The 24,397-nt window shown below is 50.2% G+C and overlaps 1 protein-coding gene across 1 annotated transcript in view; it reads left to right on the forward strand.

The window, feature by feature from the left end:
* Positions 1-2,688: 2,688 nt before the first annotated feature.
* Positions 2,689-24,397, forward strand: part of LOC123755700 (protein suppressor 2 of zeste) — a gene marked incomplete at its 5' end in the record, with an annotated part of 148,810 nt that continues 127,101 nt past the window's right edge. The window contains 2 exon segments of the mRNA XM_069299987.1: positions 2,689-2,785; positions 22,962-23,065. Coding sequence (XP_069156088.1) covers positions 2,689-2,785; positions 22,962-23,065 — 201 coding nt within the window.

Here is a 24,397-nt window from a genome sequence, read left to right on the forward strand (position 1 = left end):
ACACACACCAGAATGCTTCACACACACACACCAGAATGCTTCACACACACACACCAGAATGCTTCACACACACACACCAGAATGCTTCGCACACACACACCAGAATGCTTCACACACACACACCACAATGCTTCACACACACACACCAGAATGCTTCACACACACACACCAGAATGCTTCACACACACACCAGAATGCTTCACACACACACCAGAATGCTTCACACACACACACCAGAATGCTTCACACACACCGGAATGCTTCACACACACACCAGAATGCTTCACACACACACACACACACCAGAATGCTTCACACACACACACAAGAATGCTTCACACATACCAGAATGCTTCACACACACACACAAGAATGCTTCACACACACCAGAATGCTTCACACACACACCAGAATGCTTCACACACACACCAGAATGCTTCAGACACACACACACCAGAATGCTTCACACACACCAGAATGCTTCACACACACACACACCAAAATGCTTCACACACACATCAGAATGCTTCACACACACACCAGAATGCTTCACACACACACCAGATATGCTTCACACACACCACAATGCTTCACACACACACCAGAATGCTTCACACACTCACCAGAATGCTTCACACACACCACAATGCTTCACACACCACAATGCTTCACACACACACCAGAATGCTTCACACACACCAGAATGCTTCACACACACACACACACACACCAGAATGCTTCACACACACACACCAGAATGCTTCACACACACACACCAGAATGCTTCACACACACACCAGAATGCTTCACACACACACACCAGAATGCTTCACACACACCAGAATGCTTCACACACACACCAGAATGCTTCACACACACCAGAATGCTTCACACACACACACACACACACCAGAATGCTTCACACACACACACCAGAATGCTTCACACACACACACCAGAATGCTTCACACACACACACCAGAATGCTTCACACACACACACCAGAATGCTTCACACACACACCAGAATGCTTCACACACACACCAGAATGCTTCACACACCCCAGAATGCTTCACACACACACACACCAGAATGCTTCACACACACACACCAGAATGCTTCACACACACCAGAATGCTTCACACACTCACCAGAATGCTTCACACACACACCAGAATGCTTCACACACACACCAAAATGCTTCACACGCACACCAGAATGCTTCACACACACACCAGAATGCTTCACACACACCAGAATGCTTCACACACACACACCAGAATGCTTCACACACACACACACCAGAATGCTTCACACACACACACACCAGAATGCTTCACACACACACCAGAATGCTTCACACACACACCAGAATGCTTCACACACACACCAGAATGCTTCACACACACCAGAATGATTCACACACACCAGAATGCTTCATACATATAGTGTGAACAAAAGGAATGGTCCAACAAATGGTTGTTAGAGTTTAACCCGAGCAAATGTAATGTAATGAAGATAAATGTAGGGAACAGGGCAAGACAAGGTATCATTTGGGAGATGAAATTCTTCAAGAGTCAGAGAGAGAAAGACCTGGGGGTTGATATCACGCTAGACCTGTCCCTTGAAGCCACTTCAAGAGAATAACATCAGCGGCATATGCCAGGATGGCCAACATAAGAACGGCCTTTAGAAACTTGTGTAAGAAATGGTTCAGAAGTTTGTATACCACCTATGTCAGACAAATCCTGGAGTATGCAGTTCCAGCATGGAGTCCATATCTTGTCAAGCACAAGACTTAACTGGAGAAGGTTCAAATGTTTGCCACCAGACTGGTACCCGAGCTGACATATTGACCAGGGTAAAGAAGCCCTGGCCACATATTGACCAGGGTGAAGTAGCCCTGGCCACATACTGACCAAGGTGAAGAAGCCCTGGCCACATATTGACCAGGGTGAAGTAGCCCTGGCCACATATTGACCAGGGTGAAGTAGCCCTGGCCACATATTGACCAGGGTGAAGAAGCCCTGGCCACATATTGACCAGGGTGAAGAAGTCTTGGCCACATATTGACCAGGGTGAGGTAGCCCTGGCCACATATTGACCAGGGTGAAGTAGCCCTGGCCACATATTGACCAGGGTGAAGTAGCCCTGGCCACATATTGACCAGGGTGAAGAAGCCCTGGCCACATATTGACCAGGGTGAAGTAGCCCTGGCCACATATTGACCAGGGTGAAGAAGCCCTGGCCACATATTGACCAGGGTGAAGTAGCCCTGGCCACATATTGACCAGGGTGAGGTAGCCCTGGCCACATATTGACCAGGGTGAAGTAGCCCTGGCCACATATTGACCAGGGTGAAGTAGCCCTGGCCACATATTGACCAGGGTTGCCAACGTCACATCCCCTCACAGTTTAAACTGAACGGCAAGCGTGTTTGATCGCTGAATGCCAACATCTTCAATGTTTACAAAGTGCGTACATGATTACAGGTATACGTCACCTCTTTGTTAAGGTAAACTTTAGTAGACTTGATCAGGGTATACATATGGTGGTTGCAATATCAATCAGGATGTGTTTACCTCAGTTTCCATCATTCTTAATTATCTTCCGCAAGCGCACCAAACGATGATGCCATACGGAGATCCTGATATATTAGTAAATGATTATTTTGTGTTTATGTTGCAGTTTGCAAGTCGTGTATCGTCAACTTCCTGCGGACGAAGCGACACTGCCCCAGATGCGACACTCTCCTCACCAAGTCTCGTCCATACAACAGCCTAAGGTAAGACCTTTATCAAATTACATAAAGCTCTCTGCCCGTGCTCCTCTTGCCTTGCTTTTGTAATTTGATTGTCCATTAGTTTAACGCACTGAACAATGCTTCAGTCTGCAAGATAACAACATTTAGATTTCTGATTGAAAATGATGTGTTGATTGGTCAACAAGTACAACACCTCGGCCAGACGTCCCAGTGACGACGCCTTCTTTAGATTCAGTGGCAGCAGCTGGTGTTCGATTCCCTGCAGAGGCGTTCGATGCTTTCTAATTCAACTGTTTCCTTAAATTGTTTGAAGTAAAGTTATATATCGCATTAAACAGGCTTGAATAATCCAACAACATCTTTTTGAAATGTGATACATATATGTTCCAAACATCAACATGAAAATTTGACTGGTATAAAAAACGAACAAGTGCACAGATGCGGACAGTTTTATGTAAACGTTTCCCGCGTTTTTGCATGTTCTTGGCGCGTTTTTAACCCCGAGCGTGTCTTCATAAATCTGCGGCGCTCCTCTGAACACACTTTACCGTATGTGATAGTCACCGCTGATAACTCTGCTCCTCGTGCTGTTAATGACAAGTGTTGTGAATAATAAGAACACAGTAGATAGGACGGCAATACCGAGCGTAGTCGACCTCCAGGTCACCACTTTACTCCTCTCAATGAGCGAAGGTTAAAATGAAATGAAACGAAGCCAAGCGGAATGATCGGAACGCTGTGGGAGACCGCGAAAGGAGCAGTTTATCTCAATAAATCTACTTGATGTGTAGAGCCTGGAGGAAACCAGAGATTGATTGTTTCATCCATTTGATATGATTGTGTACATATTGTATTTGGGAAAGTTTACCCCGAGGGAAGTGAGGCGGCTGTAAGTGCCGAGCAGTTTATACATCGCTGACTGTCTGAAGACGATAACTTTTACACCACCAAGTTGTTGCTGACTCTCCTTGACACAGCCGCCACCCCGCCTCTGTACCTTACTGTGCTCCACCGTGTCCTTGGGTACTTGTACCTCACCTTACTGTGTTCCACCGTGTCCTTGGGTACTTGTACCTCACCTTACTGTGCTCCACCGTGTCCTTGGGTACTTGTACCTCACCTTACTGTGCTCCACCGTGTCCTTGGGTACTTGTACCTCACCTTACTGTGTTCCACCGTGTCCTTGGGTACTTGTACCTCACCTTACTGTGTTCCACCGTGTCCTTGGGTACTTGTACCTCACCTTACTAAGTTCCACCGTGTCCTTGGGTACTTGTACCTCACCTTACTGTGCTCCACCGTGTCCTTGGGTACTTGTACCTCACCTTACTGTGTTCCACCGTGTCCTTGGGTACTTGTACCTCACCTTACTGTGCTCCACCGTGTCCTTGGGTACTTGTACCTCACCTTACTGTGCTCCACCGTGTCCTTGGGTACTTGTACCTCACCTTACTGTGTTCCACCGTGTCCTTGGGTACTTGTACCTCACCTTACTGTGTTCCACCGTGTCCTTGGGTACTTGTACCTCACCTTACTGTGCTCCACCGTGCCCTTGGGTACTTGTACCTCACCTTACTGTGCTCCACCGTGCCCTTGGGTACTTGTACCTCACCTTACTGTGTTCCAGCACAGCTAACATGTGATGGTATCCAAAGGGTTTCAATTTCAAATCTGTTTTCTTTAGCAGCTAAAACATTCATTCGAATATCACTGACTATTTTCTGGGTGTCACTACTATGTGCGTTCAATGCCAGGAGTGCACTCTGCGAGTCACAGTATATAAGTCCACTGCCTTTGTCTTTTAAAAATGTTGTGGCAAGGTATATGCCTGCAAGTTCGGTTTGAGTTGTACTTGCCCAGTCATTGACTCGCTTCATTGCTGTATGTACGAGAGAAGATTGTTCAAATATGTTACATGCACATCCGGTACATCGTCCACCTTCTTCTACAGAGCCGTCGGTATAGCACTGATACACATCGTTACCCATAACCTTACCTTGCGGTTACCTTGCGAGGATTTCGGGGCTCAACGTCCACGCGGCCCGCTCCCCGACCAGGCCTCCTGGTTGCTGGACTGGTCAACCAGGCTGTTGAACGCGGCTGCTCGTAGTCTGACTTATGAATCACAGCCTGGTTGATCAGGTATCCTATGGAGGTGCTTATCCAGTTTTCTCTTGAACACTGTGAGATGTCTGCCAGTTATGCCCCTTATGTGTAGTGGAAGCGTGTTGAACAGTCTCGGGCCTCTGATGTTGATAGAGTTTTCTCTCAGAGTACCTGTTGCACCTCTGCTCTTCAACGGAGGGGGGGGGGGTATTCTGCACATCCTGCCATGTCTTCTGGTCTCATGTGATGTTATTTCTGTGTGCAGGTTTGGGACCAGCCCCTCAATTATTTTCCACGTGTAAATTATTATGTACCTCTCCCGCCTGCGCTCAAGGGAGTACAGATTTAGGCTCTTTAGTCGGTCCCAATAGTTTAGATGTTTTACTGAGTGGATTCTAGCAGTAGACCTCGAGCACTGTTTATTTAGTCCTGTAAATTATTTACACGAGTAAATCTGAGTAATCTGAAGGATGATTTTCAGTATTAACTGCTTTAATAATGTGTTCATTATCTTGGACGCATTTACGAATTCAGCTGATAGATCCCAGTTATCCACTGGATTAATTGGTGATTAATCATTAATTGAGTTGGGCACATGTTTAATATTGGCAGACAACACCGTCCTAAACCACCGCTATCACCACCGTACCTGTGATGGGGTCAGACCCCCGCACAGTACTCTTACTGGGGGTTATCACAGGGACCTGGAGCCCCAGTACTCTCACACTGGGGGTTAACACAGGGACCTGGAGCCCCAGTACTCTCACACTGGGGGTTAACACAGGGACCTGGAGCCCCAGTACTCACACACTGGGGGTTAACACAGGGACCTGGAGCCCCAGTACTCACACACTGGGGGTTAACACAGGGACCTGGAGCCCCAGTACTCACACACTGGGGGTTAACACAGGGACCTGGAGCCCCAGTACTCTCACACTGGGGCTTAACACAGGGAGCTGGAGCCCCAGTACTCACACACTGGGGCTTAACACAGGGACTTGGAGCCCCAGTACTCACACACTGGGGTTAACACAGGGACCTGGAGCCCCAGTACTCACACACTGGGGGTTATCACAGGGACCTGGAGCCCCAGTACTCACACACTGGGGGTTATCACAGGGACCTGGAGCCCCAGTACTCACACACTGGGGGTTATCACAGGGACCTGGAGCCCCAGTACTCACACACTGGGGTTAACACAGGGACCTGGAGCCCCAGTACTCACACACTGGGGGTTATCACAGGGACCTGGAGCCCCAGTACTCACACACTGGGGGTTATCACAGGGACCTGGAGCCCCAGTACTCACACACTGGGGTTAACACAGGGACCTGGAGCCCCAGTACTCACACACTGGGGGTTATCACAGGGACCTGGAGCCCCAGTACTCACACACTGTGGGTTATCACAGGGACCTGGAGCCCCAGTACTCACACACTGGGGTTAACACAGGGACTTGGAGCCCCAGTACTCACACACTGGGGTTATCACAGGGACCTGGAGCCCCAGTACTCACACACTGGGGGTTATCACAGGGACCTGGAGCCCCAGTACTCACACACTGGGGGTTAACACAGGGACCTGGAGCCCCAGTACTCACACACTGGGGGTTAACACAGGGACCTGGAGCCCCAGTACTCACACACTGGGGGTTAACACAGGGACCTGGAGCCCCAGTACTCACACACTGGGGGTTGTAATTCATGTAATGGAGTGCATGAACGAAGCTCCCAACATGTGTCTGTGGACGCCACATATGTTGAACCCATACCATGAAACTTACAGCTCCTTGCTGCCTCCTTCCCTCCCCACCACCCTTCCCTTCCCTTCTCTCCCCACCACCACCCTTCCCTTCCCTCCCCACCACCCTCCCCTCCTCCCCACACGCTCACTTCGCCCTCACCAATTGGTTTAATTTCTATAATTGTGGAGGCGGCGGGCGGGTTGGGGGTAGGGGGGGGGCTTGTGGGGAAGGGGGGGAGGTGGGAGAGGAGGGAGAGAGAGAGGAGGGAGAGATGGAGATGAGAGTAATAGGAATGGTTCTGGTGAGAGGGAGAGTTTTTTTTTTTTTTTTTTTTTTGCCCCGAGGGGCGAGTTCATTGGGCAGCGTCACTCACCTTGTGAGTGGACACACCGCCATAGTGACAGTATTGGGCAGCGCCACTCATCCTGTGAGTGGACACACCGCCATAGTGACAGTATTAGGCAGCGTCACTCATCCTGTGAGTGGACACACCGCCATAGTGACAGTATTGGGCAGCGTCACTCATCCTGTGAGTGGACACACCGCCATAGTGAAAGTATTGGGCAGCGTCACTCACCTTGTGAGTGGACACACCGCCATAGTGACAGTATTGGGCAGCGTCACTCACCTTGTGAGTGGACACACTGCCATAGTGACAGTATTGGGCAGCGTCAATCATCTTGTGAGTGGACACACTGCCATAGTGACAGTATTGGGCAGCGTCACTCACCTTGTGAGTGGACACACTGCCATAGTGACAGTATTGGGCAGCGTCACTCACCTTGTGAGTGGACACACCGCCATAGTGACAGTATTGGGCAGCGTCACTCACCTTGTGAGTGGACACACTGCCATAGTGACAGTATTGGGCAGCGTCACTCACCTTGTGAGTGGACACACTGCCATAGTGACAGTATTGGGCAGCGTCACTCACCTTGTGAGTGGACACTCTGCCATAGTGACAGTATTGGGCAGCGTCACTCATCCTGTGAGTGGACACACCGCCATAGTGACAGTATTGGGCAGCGCCACTCATCCTGTGAGTGGACACACCGCCATAGTGACAGTATTGAGCAGCGCCACTCATTCTGTGAGTGGACATACCGCCATAGTGACAGTATTGGGCAGCGCCACTCATCCTGTGAGTGGACACACCGCCATAGTGACAGTATTGGGCAGCGCCACTCATCCTGTGAGTGGACACACCGCCATAGTGACAGTATTGGGCAGCGCCACTCATCCTGTGAGTGGACACACCGCCATAGTGACAGTATTGGGCAGCGCCACTCATCCTGTGAGTGGACACACCGCCATAGTGACAGTATTGGGCAGCGCCACTCATCCTGTGAGTGGACACACCGCCATAGTGACAGTATTGGGCAGCGTCACTCATCCTGTGAGTGGACACACCGCCATAGTGACAGTATTGGGCAGCGCCACTCACCTTGTGAGTGGACACACTGCCATAGTGACAGTATTGGGCAGCGTCACTCACCTTGTGAGTGGACACACTGCCATAGTGACAGTATTGGGCAGCGTCACTCACCTTGTGAGTGGACACTCTGCCATAGTGACAGTATTGGGCAGCGTCACTCATCCTGTGAGTGGACACACCGCCATAGTGACAGTATTGGGCAGCGCCACTCATCCTGTGAGTGGACACACCGCCATAGTGACAGTATTGAGCAGCGCCACTCATTCTGTGAGTGGACATACCGCCATAGTGACAGTATTGGGCAGCGCCACTCATCCTGTGAGTGGACACACCGCCATAGTGACAGTATTGGGCAGCGCCACTCATCCTGTGAGTGGACACACCGCCATAGTGACAGTATTGGGCAGCGCCACTCATCCTGTGAGTGGACACACCGCCATAGTGACAGTATTGGGCAGCGCCACTCATCCTGTGAGTGGACACACCGCCATAGTGACAGTATTGGGCAGCGCCACTCATCCTGTGAGTGGACACACCGCCATAGTGACAGTATTGGGCAGCGTCACTCATCCTGTGAGTGGACACACCGCCATAGTGACAGTATTGGGCAGCGCCACTCATCCTGTGGGTGGACACACAGCCATAGTGACAGTATTGGGCAGCGCCACTCATCCTGTGAGTGGACACACCGCTATAGTGACAGTATTGGGCAGCGTCACTCATCCTGTGAGTGGACACACCGCCATAGTGACAGTATTGGGCGGCGTCACTCATCCTGTTAGTGGACACACCGCCATAGTGACAGTATTGGGCAGCGCCACTCATCCTGTGAGTGGACACACCGCCATAGTGACAGTATTGGGCAGCGCCACATATCCTGTGAGTGGACACACCGCCATAGTGACAGTATTGGGCAGCGTCACTCACCTTGTGAGTGGACACACCGCCATAGTGACAGTATTGGGCAGCGTCACTCACCTTGTGAGTGGACACACTGCCATAGTGACAGTATTGGGCAGCGTCACTCACCTTGTGAGTGGACACACTGCCATAGTGACAGTATTGAGCAGCGTCACTCACCTTGTGAGTGGACACACTGCCATAGTGACAGTATTGGGCAGCGTCACTCACCTTTTGAGTGGACACACCGCCATAGTGACAGTATTGGGCAGCGTCACTCACCTTGTGAGTGGACACACTGCCATAGTGACAGTATTGGGCAGCGTCACTCACCTTGTGAGTGGACACACTGCCATAGTGACAGTATTGGGCAGCGTCACTCACCTTGTGAGTGGACACACTTCCATAGTGACAGTATTGGGCAGCGTCACTCATCCTGTGAGTGAACACACCGCCATAGTGACAGTATTGGGCAGCGCCACTCATCCTGTGAGTGGACACACCGCCATAGTGACAGTATTGGGCAGCGCCACTCATCCTGTGAGTGGACACACCGCCATAGTGACAGTATTGGGCAGCGCCACTCATTCTGTGAGTGGACACACCGCCATAGTGACAGTATTGGGCAGCGCCACTCATCCTGTGAGTGGACACACCGCCATAGTGACAGTATTGAGCAGCGCCACTCATTCTGTGAGTGGACATACCGCCATAGTGACAGTATTGGGCAGCGTCACTCATCCTGTGAGTGGACATACCGCCATAGTGACAGTATTGGGCAGCACCACTCATCCTGTGAGTGGACACACCGCCATAGTGACAGTATTGGGCAGCGCCACTCATCCTGTGAGTGGACACACCGCCATAGTGACAGTATTGGGCAGCGCCACTCATCCTGTGAGTGGACACACCGCCATAGTGACAGTATTGGGCAGCGCCACTCATCCTGTGAGTGGACACACCGCCATAGTGACAGTATTGGGCAGCGTCACTCATCCTGTGAGTGGACACACCGCCATAGTGACAGTATTGGGCAGCGCCACTCATCCTGTGAGTGGACACACCGCCATAGTGACAGTATTGGGCAGCGTCACTCATCTTGTGAGTGGACACACCGCCATAGTGACAGTATTGGGCGGCGTCACTCATCCTGTGAGTGGACACACCGCCATAGTGACAGTATTGGGCAGCGCCACTCATCCTGTGGGTGGACACACAGCCATAGTGACAGTATTGGGCAGCGCCACTCATCCTGTGAGTGGACACACCGCTATAGTGACAGTATTGGGCAGCGTTACTCATCCTGTGAGTGGACACACCGCCATAGTGACAGTATTGGGCGGCGTCACTCATCCTGTGAGTGGACACACCGCCATAGTGACAGTATTGGGCGGCGTCACTCATCCTGTGAGTGGACACACCGCCATAGTTTCGGTATTGGGCAGCGCCACATATCCTGTGAGTGGACACACCGCCATAGTGACAGTATTGGGCAGCGTCACATATCCTGTGAGTGGACACACCGCCATAGTGACAGTATTGGGCAGCGTCACATATCCTGTGAGTGGACACACCGCCATAGTGACAGTATTGGGCAGCGTCACATATCCTGTGAGTGGACACACCGCCATAGTGACAGTATTGGGCAGCGCCACCCATCCTGTGAGTGGACACACAGGCATAGTGACAGTATTGGGCAGCGCCACTCATCCTGTGAGTGGACACACCGCCATAGTGACAGTATTGGGCAGCGTCACTCACCTTGTGAGTGGACACACAGGCATAGTGACAGTATTGGGCAGCGCCACTCATCCTGTGAGTAGACACACCGCCATAGTGACAGTATTGGGCAGCGTCACATATCCTGTGAGTGGACACACCGCCATAGTGACAGTATTAGGCAGCGTCACTCATCCTGTGAGTGGACACACCGCAATGGTGACAGTATTGGGCAGCGCCACTCATCCCGTGAGTGAACCCACCGCCATAGTGACAGTATTGGGCAGCGCCACTCATCCTGTGAGTGCACACACCGCCATAGTGACAGTATTGGGCAGCGCCACTCATCCTGTGAGTGGACACACCGCCATAGTGACAGTATTGGGCAGCGTCACTCACCTTGTGAGTGGACACACCGCCATAGTTACAGTATTAAGCGGCGTCACTCATCCTGTGAGTGGACACACCGCCATAGTGACAGTATTGGGCAGCGCCACATATCCTGTGAGTGGACACACCGCCATAGTGACAGTATTGGGCAGCGCCACTCATCCTGTTAGTGGACACACCGCCATAGTGACAGTATTGGGCAGTGTCACATATCCTGTGAGTGGACACACCGCCATAGTGACAGTATTAGGCAGCGTCACTCATCCTGTGAGTGGACACACCGCCATAGTGACAGTATTGGGCAGCGTCACTCACCTTGTGAGTGGACACACCGCCATAGTGACAGTATTGGGCGGCGTCACTCATCCTGTGAGTGGACACACCGCCATAGTTACGGTATTGGGCAGCGCCACATATCCTGTGAGTGGACACACCGCCATAGTGACAGTATTGGGCAGCGCCACTCATCCTGTGAGTGGACACACCGCCATAGTGACAGTATTGGGCAGCGCCACTCATCCTGTGAGTGGACACACCGCCATAGTGACAGTATTGGGCAGCGTCACATATCCTGTGAGTGGACACACCGCCATAGTGACAGTATTAGGCAGCGTCACTCATCCTGTGAGTAGACACACCACCATGGTGACAGTATTGGGCAGCGCCACTCATCCCGTGAGTGGACACACCGCCATAGTGACAGTATTGGGCAGCGCCACTCATCCTGTGAGTGCACACACCACCATAGCGACATTATTGAGCAGCGCCACTCATCCTGTGAGTAACCACACCGCCATAGTAACAGTATTGGGCAGCGCACTCATCCTGTGAGTGAACACACCGCAATAGTGACAGTATTGGGCTGCGCCACTCATCCTGTGAGTGGACACGCCACCAGAGTGACAGTATTGGGCAGCGCCACTCATCCTGTGAGTGGACACACCGCCATAGTGACAGTATTGGGCAGCGCCACTCATCCTGTGAGTGAACACACCGCCATAGTGACAGTATTGGGCAGCGCCACTCATCCTGTGAGTGGACACACCGCCATAGTGACAGTATTGGGCAGCGTCACTCACCTTGTGAGTGGACACACCGCCATAGTGACAGTATTGGGCGGCGTCACTCATCCTGTGAGTGGACACACCGCCATAGTGACAGTATTGGGCAGCGCCACTCATCCTGTGAGTGGACACACCGCCATAGTGACAGTATTGGGCAGCGTCACATATCCTATGAGTGGACACACCGCCATAGTGACAGTATTATTCAGCGTCACTCATCCTGTGAGTGGACACACCGCCATGGTGACAGTATTGGGCAGCGCCACTCATCCCGTGAGTGGACCCACCGCCATAGTGACAGTATTGGGCAGCGCCACTCATCCTGTGAGTGCACACACCGCCATAGTGACAGTATTGGGCAGCGCCACTCATCCTGTGAGTAAACACACCGCCTTAGTAACAGTATTGGGCAGCGCACTCATCCTGTGAGTGAACACACCGCCATAGTTGCAGTATTGGGCAGCGCCACTCATCCTGTGAGTGTACACACCGCCATAGTGACGGTATTGGGCAGCGCCACTCATCCTGTGAGTGGACACACCGCCATAGTGACAGTATTGGGCGGCGCCACTCATCTTGTGAGTGGACACACCGCCATAGTGACAGTATTGGGCGGCGTCACTCATCCTGTGAGTGGACACACCGCCATAGTGACAGTATTGGGCAGCGTCACTCACCTTGTGAGTGGACACACCGCCATAGTGACAGTATTGGGCGGCGTCACTCATCCTGTGAGTGGACATACCGCCATAGTGACAGTATTGGGCAGCGCCACTCATCCTGTGAGTGGACACACCGCCATAGTGACAGTATTGGGCAGCGTCACATATCCTATGAGTGGACACACCGCCATAGTGACAGTATTATTCAGCGTCACTCATCCTGTGAGTGGACACACCGCCATGGTGACAGTATTGGGCAGCGCCACTCATCCCGTGAGTGGACCCACCGCCATAGTGACAGTATTGGGCAGCGCCACTCATCCTGTGAGTGGACCCACCGCCATAGTGACAGTATTGGGCAGCGCCACTCATCCTGTGAGTGCACACACCGCCATAGTGACAGTATTGGGCAGCGCCACTCATCCTGTGAGTAAACACACCGCCTTAGTAACAGTATTGGGCAGCGCACTCATCCTGTGAGTGAACACACCGCCATAGTTGCAGTATTGGGCAGCGCCACTCATCCTGTGAGTGTACACACCGCCATAGTGACGGTATTGGGCAGCGCCACTCATCCTGTGAGTGGACACACCGCCATAGTGACAGTATAGGGCGGCGCCACTCATCTTGTGAGTGGACACACCGCCATAGTGACAGTATTGGGCGGCGTCACTCATCCTGTGAGTGGACACACCGCCATAGTGACAGTATTGGGCAGCGCCACTCATCCTGTGGGTGGACACACAGCCATAGTGACAGTATTGGGCAGCGCCACTCATCCTGTGAGTGGACACACCGTCATAGTGACAGTATTGGGCAGCGCCACTCATCCTTTGAGTGGTCACACCGTCATAGTGACAGTATTGGGCAGCGCCACTCATCCTGTGAGTGGACACCGCCATAGTGACAGTATTGGGCAGCGCCACTCATCTTGTGAGTGGACACACCGCCATAGTGACAGTATTGGGCAGCGTCACATATCCTATGAGTGGACACACCGCCATAGTGACAGTATTATTCAGCGTCACTCATCCTGTGAGTGGACACACCGCCATGGTGACAGTATTGGGCAGCGCCACTCATCCTGTGAGTGTACACACCGCCATAGTGACGGTATTGGGCAGCGCCACTCATCCTGTGAGTGGACACACCGCCATAGTGACGGTATTGGGCAGCGCCACTCATCTTGTGAGTGGACACACCGCCATAGTGACAGTATTGGGCGGCGTCACTCATCCTGTGAGTGGACACACCGCCATAGTGACAGTATTGGGCAGCGCCACTCATCCTGTGGGTGGACACACAGCCATAGTGACAGTATTGGGCAGCGCTACTCATCCTGTGAGTGGACACACCGTCATAGTGACAGTATTGGGCAGCGCCACTCATCCTTTGAGTGGTCACACCGTCATAGTGACAGTATTGGGCAGCGCCACTCATCCTGTGAGTGGACACCGCCATAGTGACAGTATTGGGCAGCGCCACTCATCTTGTGAGTGGACACACCGCCATAGTGACAGTATTGGGCAGCGCCACTCATCCTGTGAGTGGACACCGCCATAGTGACAGTATTGGGCAGCGCCACTCATCCTGTGAGTGAACACACCGCCATAGTGACAGTATTGGGCAGCGCCACTCATCCTGTGAGTGAACACACCGCCATAGTGGCAGTATTGGGCAGCGCCACTCATCCTGTGATTGGACACACCGCCATAGTGACAGTATTGGGCAGCGCCACTCATCCTGTGAGTGGACACACCGCCATAGTGACAGTATTGGGCAGCGCCACTCATCCTTTGAGTGGACACACCGCCATAGTGACAGTATTGGGCAGCGCCACCCATCCTGTGAGTGGACACGCCGCCATAGTGACAGTATTGGGCAGCGCCACTCATCCTGAGAGTGGACACACCGCCATAGTGACAGTATTGGGCAGCGCCACTCATCCTGTGAGTGGACACACCGCCATAGTGACAGTATTGGGCAGCGCCACTCATCCTGGGAGTGGACACACCGCCATAGTGACAGTATTGGGGAGCGCCTCTCATCCACTCCTCAAACAAGAAGATTAACATCTGTCAACCCTTAAAAGCTTACGTTATCTTGTGGGTGCAAAATGGGGGAATCTTTTAAGAACAGTATCAATATTTAACAAATAATGTTTTCCTAACTCAAACAATGTGGGGTTTATTATTCTACACATATTCCTAATGTCTCTCAGGTGTTCACATTCACGTAGATAGTGGTCAAGGCGGTGTCCATCACTCTCACCACCGATTCTGCAACTCCGCTGATCAACTGTTGTTTCCATCCCAAGTCATCATGGATATTTATATCCAAGACGGATTCTTGATTCTCTCCCGCGTCCTCCTCCTCTTCGGCCATAATGATTGGGATTGCCAGCTGCAATCATGTTGTACCATCGTACAGATTCACTGGTGTGTGCTTCTATCCTCCTTTCCTCAGTTACCTTGTCACGGTGATGTTGCCTGACAATACCTCTAATTTGTAGTAGAGTCTTGGGTATGAAGTATTCAATATGGTCTCCTTCAGCGCCTTCAGCAGCCAGCATATCTGCTCGTTCATTCCCACATATTCCAACATGGGAGGGGATCCACAGAAACTTGATGACTCTTCCCTGATTGGTAAGTACTCTCACAGCTCTCTTAATTTCAGCGACTATTGCAAGATTTTCTGCCTGATTTTTACAAAGGCTTTGCAGTGCTGCTTTTGATTCGGTGCAAATCACTGCACCATTAGTGTTCCGTTCAAGAAACATTAACGCCATAACAATGGCAGTTAGCTCTGCTTGCGTTGAAGAGGCATAGTTCTATATACGCGCTTTTTCTTGATTTCCGTTTTAAAAGGCATTATTCCTAATTACAGTATATGCTGCACCAGCCCTGCCATTGACAGGATTAGATGACCCGTCAGTGTAGATTTGATCTAGTTCATCTCCGGCTTCTTTATAAATTTCCTCGAGACACTTGTGCCTCATTTCTTGTGATATCATGTTGGACTTTTCGTTGCCATTTCATTGATGATGATCTTGCATGAGTCATCCTCCCAGGGAGGTAACCTCTCTACAGGCAGGAGCTCACGGGCTTGCTCAAGCTGGTGAAGCTCTTCCAGGTAGCAGACTGACCTGTGATGCCATTTTTTGCTTCTCCTGTTTCCACCTGTAGCACAGAACTCAGTTTTTTCTTAGCAATATCATTGTAATGGGGATCTCTGGCTATCCTAATTACAAGCTTAGCATTCAGCTCCTGAATTCTGCTTTTAACACTGGGGAAGGAACAACTCCTCTCATAGATTAGACGTTTTGGCAGTTCTTGGGACTTCAAGAATGATTGTCATGGCTTCATTTTGAATGTTTTAGAGCCTTTTAATATCGCTTTGGGAGTAGGTGCATAAGACTGGTGCGACATAGTCTATGACGGAGCGCACATAGGCTGTGTACATCATTTTAAGCATGACAATAGAGGCTCCATGTCCATTCCAGGTCATAGCTTTCAGTGCCCTGAGTCGACTTTTGCATGTTCCTATGAGTTGGTTGAGCTCCTCTTTCTTCCCCTTGTTAGAGCCGACAGTGACGCCAAGGTACCGATAGTGGTCAACCCATTCAAGTGTTACACCATTAATTTATAGTTCTTCATTTTCTCCCGCTTGTGATGAGAGTATAATTTTGTCTTGTTTGTGGAGAGAGTGACACCGAGCTCAATACATTTCCTTCAAAGGAGTTCAATGGACTTATTATTAACATCTTTATTGACAAAATTAATTACAATTTTGCCTAGTCTGAGGATTTCGATTAAGTCTTATTAAAGTGAGGATAATGCTGGTATTCACTGTCACGCAGGACAGAGGGTCATACACAAGACAATAGGTCTAAACTGTAGGCTGAAGCACATATATATCATGGTTACAATCAATGTTTTAATGTATGGATATGTGAAAACAACTTCCTATTGTGCACTGCCACACAAGGGCAGGGATGGGTTCATAAGTGATGCAGCTTAGAAGTAATATAAATAAAATTGTTCTTCATTCTTTTAAAATGGACAAGCAAATTTTGGATAAATTGTTAGGATGTCGTCCAGAACACCTGAGTCAATGAAATAGTTACACAGTTGGTGGTACAAGAGGCCAGGAGGTCTAAAGTCCTTTACGGTTTCACAGTCAACAATATAGTGTTCTAGTGAATGCATTAAAGGTTTATCACAGAGTTTACAATCTGAGTATTCTGGTAGTGGTTCAGCCTCACTAACCTGCCAGATGTGTCTATAGCCAAGGCGAATTGCAGCAATGATTACATCACATTGCCTGGTCCGGTTACTGTGCTGACCATACAAATACCTATTATTACAAAACTTGTCATAACTTTTAATACTGCAGCTTTCAGGTCTCTGGGCATTTCTTAGTTCTAAATCTGAATGAATTTCTTTAATTTGTATGTTTCTAATAATTGCATTAGACAGTCCAAAGTCATAAGGCCAATCGATCTACAAAGTCATGTTAATGGACTGTTAATTTTTCCCAAGGTGGGAGCTTATATTAGGGCGAGGATAGTGGATGGTGAGAGGGAGGGGTGGGTGATGGAGGGAAGGGTGGGTGATGGAGGGAGGGGTGGGTGATGGAGGGAAGGGAGGGTGATGGAGGGAAGGGAGGGTGGTGGAGGGAAGGGAGGGTGGTGGAGGGAAGGGAGGGTGATGGAGGGAAGGGAGGGTGATGGAGGGAAGGGAGGGTGATGGAGGGAAGGAGAAGGGCCACAGTAACCAGTGAGCGCCGCTGCACACACCTGTCAGCTGGGCACTGATGACTCTACCAGAAGGGCCGGGCGGCCCTGGGCGGGGTAGCTGAGTACACACACACCCACACCCACACAAGGGTCAGGTGTGTACAGTACCACCAGATATACACACACACAAGGGTCAGGTGTGTACAGTACCACCAGATATACACACACACAAGGGTCAGGTGTGTACAGTACCACACACATACATACACACACACACACACACCCACACACATACATACACACACACACACACACCCACACACATACATACACACACACACACACACACACACACACACACACACACACACACACACACACACACACACACACACACCCACACACACACACACACACACACACACACACCCACACACACACACACACCCACACACACACACACACACACACACACACACACACACACACACACACACTCACACACACACACACCCACACACATACACCCACACACACACACACACACACACACACACACACACACACACACACACACACACACACACACACACACACACACACACACACACAAGAGTCAGGTGTGTACAGTACCACCAGATACACACACACAAGGGTCAGATGTGTACAGTACCACCAGATACACACACACACATACAAGGGTCAGGTGTGTACAGTACCACCAGATATACACACACACACACACACACAAGGGTCAGGTGTGTACAGTACCACCAGATATACACACACACAAGGGTCAGGTGTGTACAGTACCACCAGATACACACACACACAAGGGTCAGGTGTGTACAGTACCACCAGATACACACACACACACACACACACACACACACACACACACACACCCACACCCACACACACACAAGGGTCAGGAGTGTACGGTACCACCAGATATACACACACACAAGGGTCAGGTGTGTTCAGTACCACCAGATACACACACACACACACACACACACACACACACACACACACACACACACACACACACACACACACACACACACACACACACACACACACACACACAAGAGTCAGGTGTGTACAGTACCACCAGATACACACACACACACACACACACACACAAGGGTCAGGTGTGTACAGTACCACCAGATACACACACACACACATACAAGGGTCAGGTGTGTACAGTACCACCAGATACACACACACACACACACACACACACACACACACAAGGGTCAGGTGTGTACAGTACCACCAGATATACACACACACACACACACACACACACAAGAGTCAGGTGTGTACAGTACCACCAGATACACACACACACAAACACACACACACACACACAAGGGTCAGGTGTGTACAGTACCACCAGATATACACACACACAAGGGTCAGGTGTGTACAGTACCACCAGATACACACACACACACACACACACACACACACACACACACAAGGGTCAGGTGTGTACAGTACCACCAGATATACACACACACAAGGGTCAGGTGTGTACAGTACAACCAGATACACACACACACAAGGGTCAGGTGTGTACAGTACCACCAGATATACACCCACACAAGGGTCAGGTGTGTACAGTACCACCAGATATACACACACACAAGGGTCAGGTGTGTACAGTACCACCAGATATACACCCACACAAGGGTCAGGTGTGTACAGTACCACCAGATATACACACACACAAGGGTCAGGTGTGTACAGTACCACCAGATATACACCCACACAAGGGTCAGGTGTGTACAGTACCACCAGATACACACACACAAGGGTCAGGTGTGTACAGTACCACCAGATATACACACACACAAGGGTCAGGTGTGTACAGTACCACCAGATATACACACACACAAGGGTCAGGTGTGTACAGTACCACCAGATATACACACACACACACAAGGGTCAGGTGTGTACAGTACCACCAGATATACACACACACAAGGGTCAGGTGTGTACAGTACCACCAGATACACACACACACAAGGGTCAGGTGTGTACAGTACCACCAGATATACACACACACAAGGGTCAGGTGTGTACAGTACCACCAGATATACACCAAGACCTGTCGGCCGCTTCACTAGCATTATATTTTTGTCTTGGAGAAAGTTCAGGACCAAAGTGTACTTTGTGCTGGACTTGGCATAGTGGTGATGGGTGGACACGAGTATAGAGTACCACTCCACGGCCTCCAGCATGAGTACCACTATACAGCTTCCATCATGAGTACCACTCCACGGCCTCCAGCATGAGTACCACTATACAGCTTCCATCATGAGTACCACTATACAGCTTCCAGCATGAGTACCACTATACACCTTCCAGCATGAGTACCACTCCACAGTGGTACAACTGTGGAGTGGTACTCACTACATTGGAGTGGTACTCACTACACTACACCTAACTTACATTTCGTGCCAGATGATGGAGAAGATTGTGCGAAAAAAGCTAATGGAACATCTGGAGCAAAGGAACTTTATAACACAACATCAACATGGGTTCAGAGATGGCAAATCATGTCTAACAGGATTAATTGAGTTCTATGACCAGGCAACAAAAATCAGGCAAGAGAGAGAGAGAGGGCTGGGCAGACTGCATATTTCTGGACTGCCAGAAAGCTTTTGACACAGTACCACATAAGAGACTAGTGCACAAACTGGAGATGCAGGCAGGAGTGAAAGGGAAGGTACTCCACTGGATAAGAGAGTACTTAAGCAACAGGACACAGCGAGTCAAAGTGAGAGGTGAGGTCTCGGATTGGCGGGGAGTCACCAGTGGAGTCCCACAGGGATCAGTCCTTGGACCTATACTGTTTCTGATATACGTAAATGATCGCCCAGAAGGAATTGACTCGTTCCTCTCGATGTTTGCTGATGATGCAAAAATAATGAGGAGGATCAGGGCAGAGGAGGATAGTATGAAGCTACAATATGACCTAGACAAACTGAAGGAATGGTCCGACAAATGGCTACTAAAGTTCAACCCAAGTAAATGTATGGTAGTGAAACTAGGAGGAGGAACTAGGAGGCCAGTCACTGGATACCGAATGGGAGATGAAGTCCTTCACGAAACGGACAAAGAGAAAGATCTGGGAGTTGATATCACGCCAAACCTGTCTCCCGAAGCCCACATCAAAAGAATAACATCAGCGGCCTATGCGAGGCTGCCTAACATCAGAACGGCTCTCAGAAACCTGTGTAAGGAATCATTCAGACTCTTACATATCACATATGTAAGGTCAATCCTGGAGTACGCGGCCCCAGCATGGAGCCCGTATCTAGTCAAGCACAAGACGAAGCTGGAAAAAGTTCAGAGGTATGCCACTAGGCTTGTCCAAGAACTAAGAGGCATGAGTTATGAGGACAGACTACGTGAACTGCCCCTCACGTCGCTGGAAGACAGAAGAGCTAGGGGAGACATGATCACTGCCTACAAAATTCTTAGAGGATTTGATAGGGTAGATAAGGATAAACTTTTTATCACGAGTGGTAAGCGAACAAGGTGGAAACTGAGTACCCAAATGAGCCACAGGGACTTAAGAAAGAACTTTTTCAGTGTCAGAGTAATACATTAGGCAGTGATGTGGTGGAGGCTGACTCTAAACACAGTTTCAAGTGTAGATATGATAGAGCCCAGTAGGCTCAGGAACCTGTACACCAGTTGTGAGGCGGGACCAGAAAGCCAGAGCTCAACCCCGCAAGCACAACTAGGTGAGTACACACACAGGCGGCAGGCTATCATACACACAGGCGGCAGGTTATCACACACACAGGCGGCAGGTTATCACATACACAGGCGGCAGGTTATCACATACACAGGCGGCAGGTTATCACACACACTGGCGGCAGGTTATCACACACACACAGGCGGCAGGTTATCACACACACTGGCGGCAGGTTATCACACACACTGGCGGCAGGTTATCACACACACTGGCGGCAGGTTATCACACACACAGGCGGCAGGTTATCACATAGGCGGCAGGTTATCACACACACTGGCGGCAGGTTATCACACACACACAGGCGGCAGGTTATCACACACACTGGCGGCAGGTTATCACATACACAGGCGGCAGGTTATCACATACACAGGTGGCAGGTTATCACACACACACAGGCGGCAGGTTATCACACACACACAGGCGGCAGGTTATCACACACACTGGCGGCAGGTTATCACACACACTGGCGGCAGGTTATCACACACACTGGCGGCAGGTTATCACACACACTGGCGGCAGGTTATCACACACAGGCGGCAGGTTATCACACACACAGGCGGCAGGTTATCACATACACAGGCGGCAGGTTATCACATACACAGGCGGCAGGTTATCACACACACACAGGCGGCAGGTTATCACATACACAGGCGGCAGGTTATCACATACACAGGCGGCAGGTTATCACATACACAGGCGGCAGGTTATCACACACACAGGCGGCAGGTTATCACACACACAGGCGGCAGGTTATCACACACACAGGCGGCAGGTTATCACACACACTGGCGGCAGGTTATCACATACACAGGCGGCAGGTTATCACACACACAGGCGGCAGGTTATCACATACACAGGCGGCAGGTTATCACATACACAGGCGGCAGGTTATCACACACACAGGCGGCAGGTTATCACATACACAGGCGGCAGGTTATCACACACACAGGCGGCAGGTTATCACATACACAGGCGGCAGGTTATCACACACACAGGCGGCAGGTTATCACATACACAGGCGGCAGGTTATCACACACACAGGCGGCAGGTTATCATACATATACACACAGGCGGCAGGTTATCATACAGATACACACAGGCGGCAGGTTATCATACAGACACACACAGGCGGCAGGTTATCATACAGATACACACAGGCGGCAGGTTATCATACAGACACACACAGGCGGCATGTTATCATACAGATACACACAGGCGGCAGGTTATCATATATACACAGGTGTGGAAGTGAAGGACACCTCCACACCTGGACAGTTAGCGTCCACCGCCTCCCAGAAGAGACAGCAATTGGCCTTTGAATAATTTAGCCACTGGGACTAACTGCTCGAGAACAAGTTGACCCGCCCTTTTCTGACTAGAGTGGGAAGGGCAAGGTAGGCCTTTAGACGCAGGTGGATGAAGGCAGGGTGACCTGTGTGGGGTGAGGTAAGTGTAAGGTAGAGCTTGGTGGGTAAGGGAAGGGCAGGGTGAGGTGTGTAAGGCAGAGCACCGTAGTGAAGGGCAAAAGACATACAGACTAGAACACCGCCACCATGACAGGTAAGGTCGTTTGCTTTACTACAAATTTCAACACTGTGAGGTTGGTGAGGTGTGGTTGGTGACACAAGTACTACCAGCATGTACTTCTCTCTCTCCCCCAGGGCTGACAGGGTGATGCAAGCGCTCGTCTTCAAGACAGTCCCGGGTCTGTTCCAAGCAGAGATGAGGAGACGCATCGAGTTTTATCAGGGGCACCCGCACGTTGGTAAGTGGAGATGACCTCTTGGCTTATTTTGGGAAGAGGCCAGTTGCTCTCTGCCTTTATGGTGTGTTATGCTTAACACAAGTGATTATTTTATACGTATATACATGTGGTTTGTGTTCCTGTGTAAACGTTTGTGTACCAGCCTTTCCCAGACTGTTGTAGAGATCACGTGTGTTTGTGACGGCTGGTATGTGACCATGTACTTCTTATTAACAAGTAGCTATGTGAGTATTACGTGTTGGTTCTTGAATGTGGCTTTGTAACTATGAACTTAAGTGCAGTTATCTTGGGTGACCATGTGTCACGCAAGATAACTGCGAATATATATATATATAATATATATATATATATATATATATATATATATATATATATAATATATATATAATATATATATATTATATATATATATATATATATATATATATATATATATATATATATATATATATATATATATATATATATATATATAATACACTATGTCTTGTGTACATAGAGCGAACGTAATTTTTCACTAGTGTGACGTTACAGTATAAATAATGGTGAGAGTGTTGGTGTAGGCGGGTGTGTAGCAGAGGTTTACACATGTTGGGGTTGTGTTGTATGACTGATTATATGGTGTGTTGATAGCACATGTTTGTTACGTGCGGGTGTTGCACTTGTTGTCTCTTGTTGAGTTGGTGTTGTGCTTCGTTACTGCTCGATGGTTCATCCTGGTGCTTCGTTACTGCTCGATGGTTCATCCTGGTGCTTCGTTACTGCTCGATGGTTCATCCTGGTGTTTCGTTACTGTTCGGTTACACCATGGTGTGTGGCTACACCATGGTGTGTGGTTGCACCATGGTGTGTGGCTACACCATGGTGTGTGGTTGCACCATGGTGTGTGGCTTCACCATGGTGTGTGGCTACACCATGGTGTGTGGTTGCACCATGGTGTGTGGCTACACCATGGTGTAGCCACACACCATGGTGTGTGGCTACACCATGGTGTGTGGTTGCACCATGGTGTGTGGCTTCACCATGGTGTGTGGCTACACCATGGTGTGTGGCTACACCATGGTGTGTGGCTGCACCATGGTGTGTGGCTGCACCATGGTGTGTGGCTGCACCATGGTGTGTGGTTGCACCATGGTGTGTGGCTGCACCATGGTGTGTGGCTGCACCATGGTGTGTGGTTGCACCATGGTGTGTGGCTGCACCATGGTGTGTGGCTACACCATGGTGTGTGGCTGCACCATGGTGTGTGGCTGCACCATGGTGTGTGGCTGCACCATGGTGTGTGGCTGCACCATGGTGTGTGGCTACACCATGGTGTGTGGCTTCACCATG

The sequence above is a fragment of the Procambarus clarkii genome, chromosome 43 (genome assembly GCF_040958095.1).
Source record: "Procambarus clarkii isolate CNS0578487 chromosome 43, FALCON_Pclarkii_2.0, whole genome shotgun sequence".
In the NCBI taxonomy this organism is placed as follows: domain Eukaryota; kingdom Metazoa; phylum Arthropoda; class Malacostraca; order Decapoda; family Cambaridae; genus Procambarus; species Procambarus clarkii.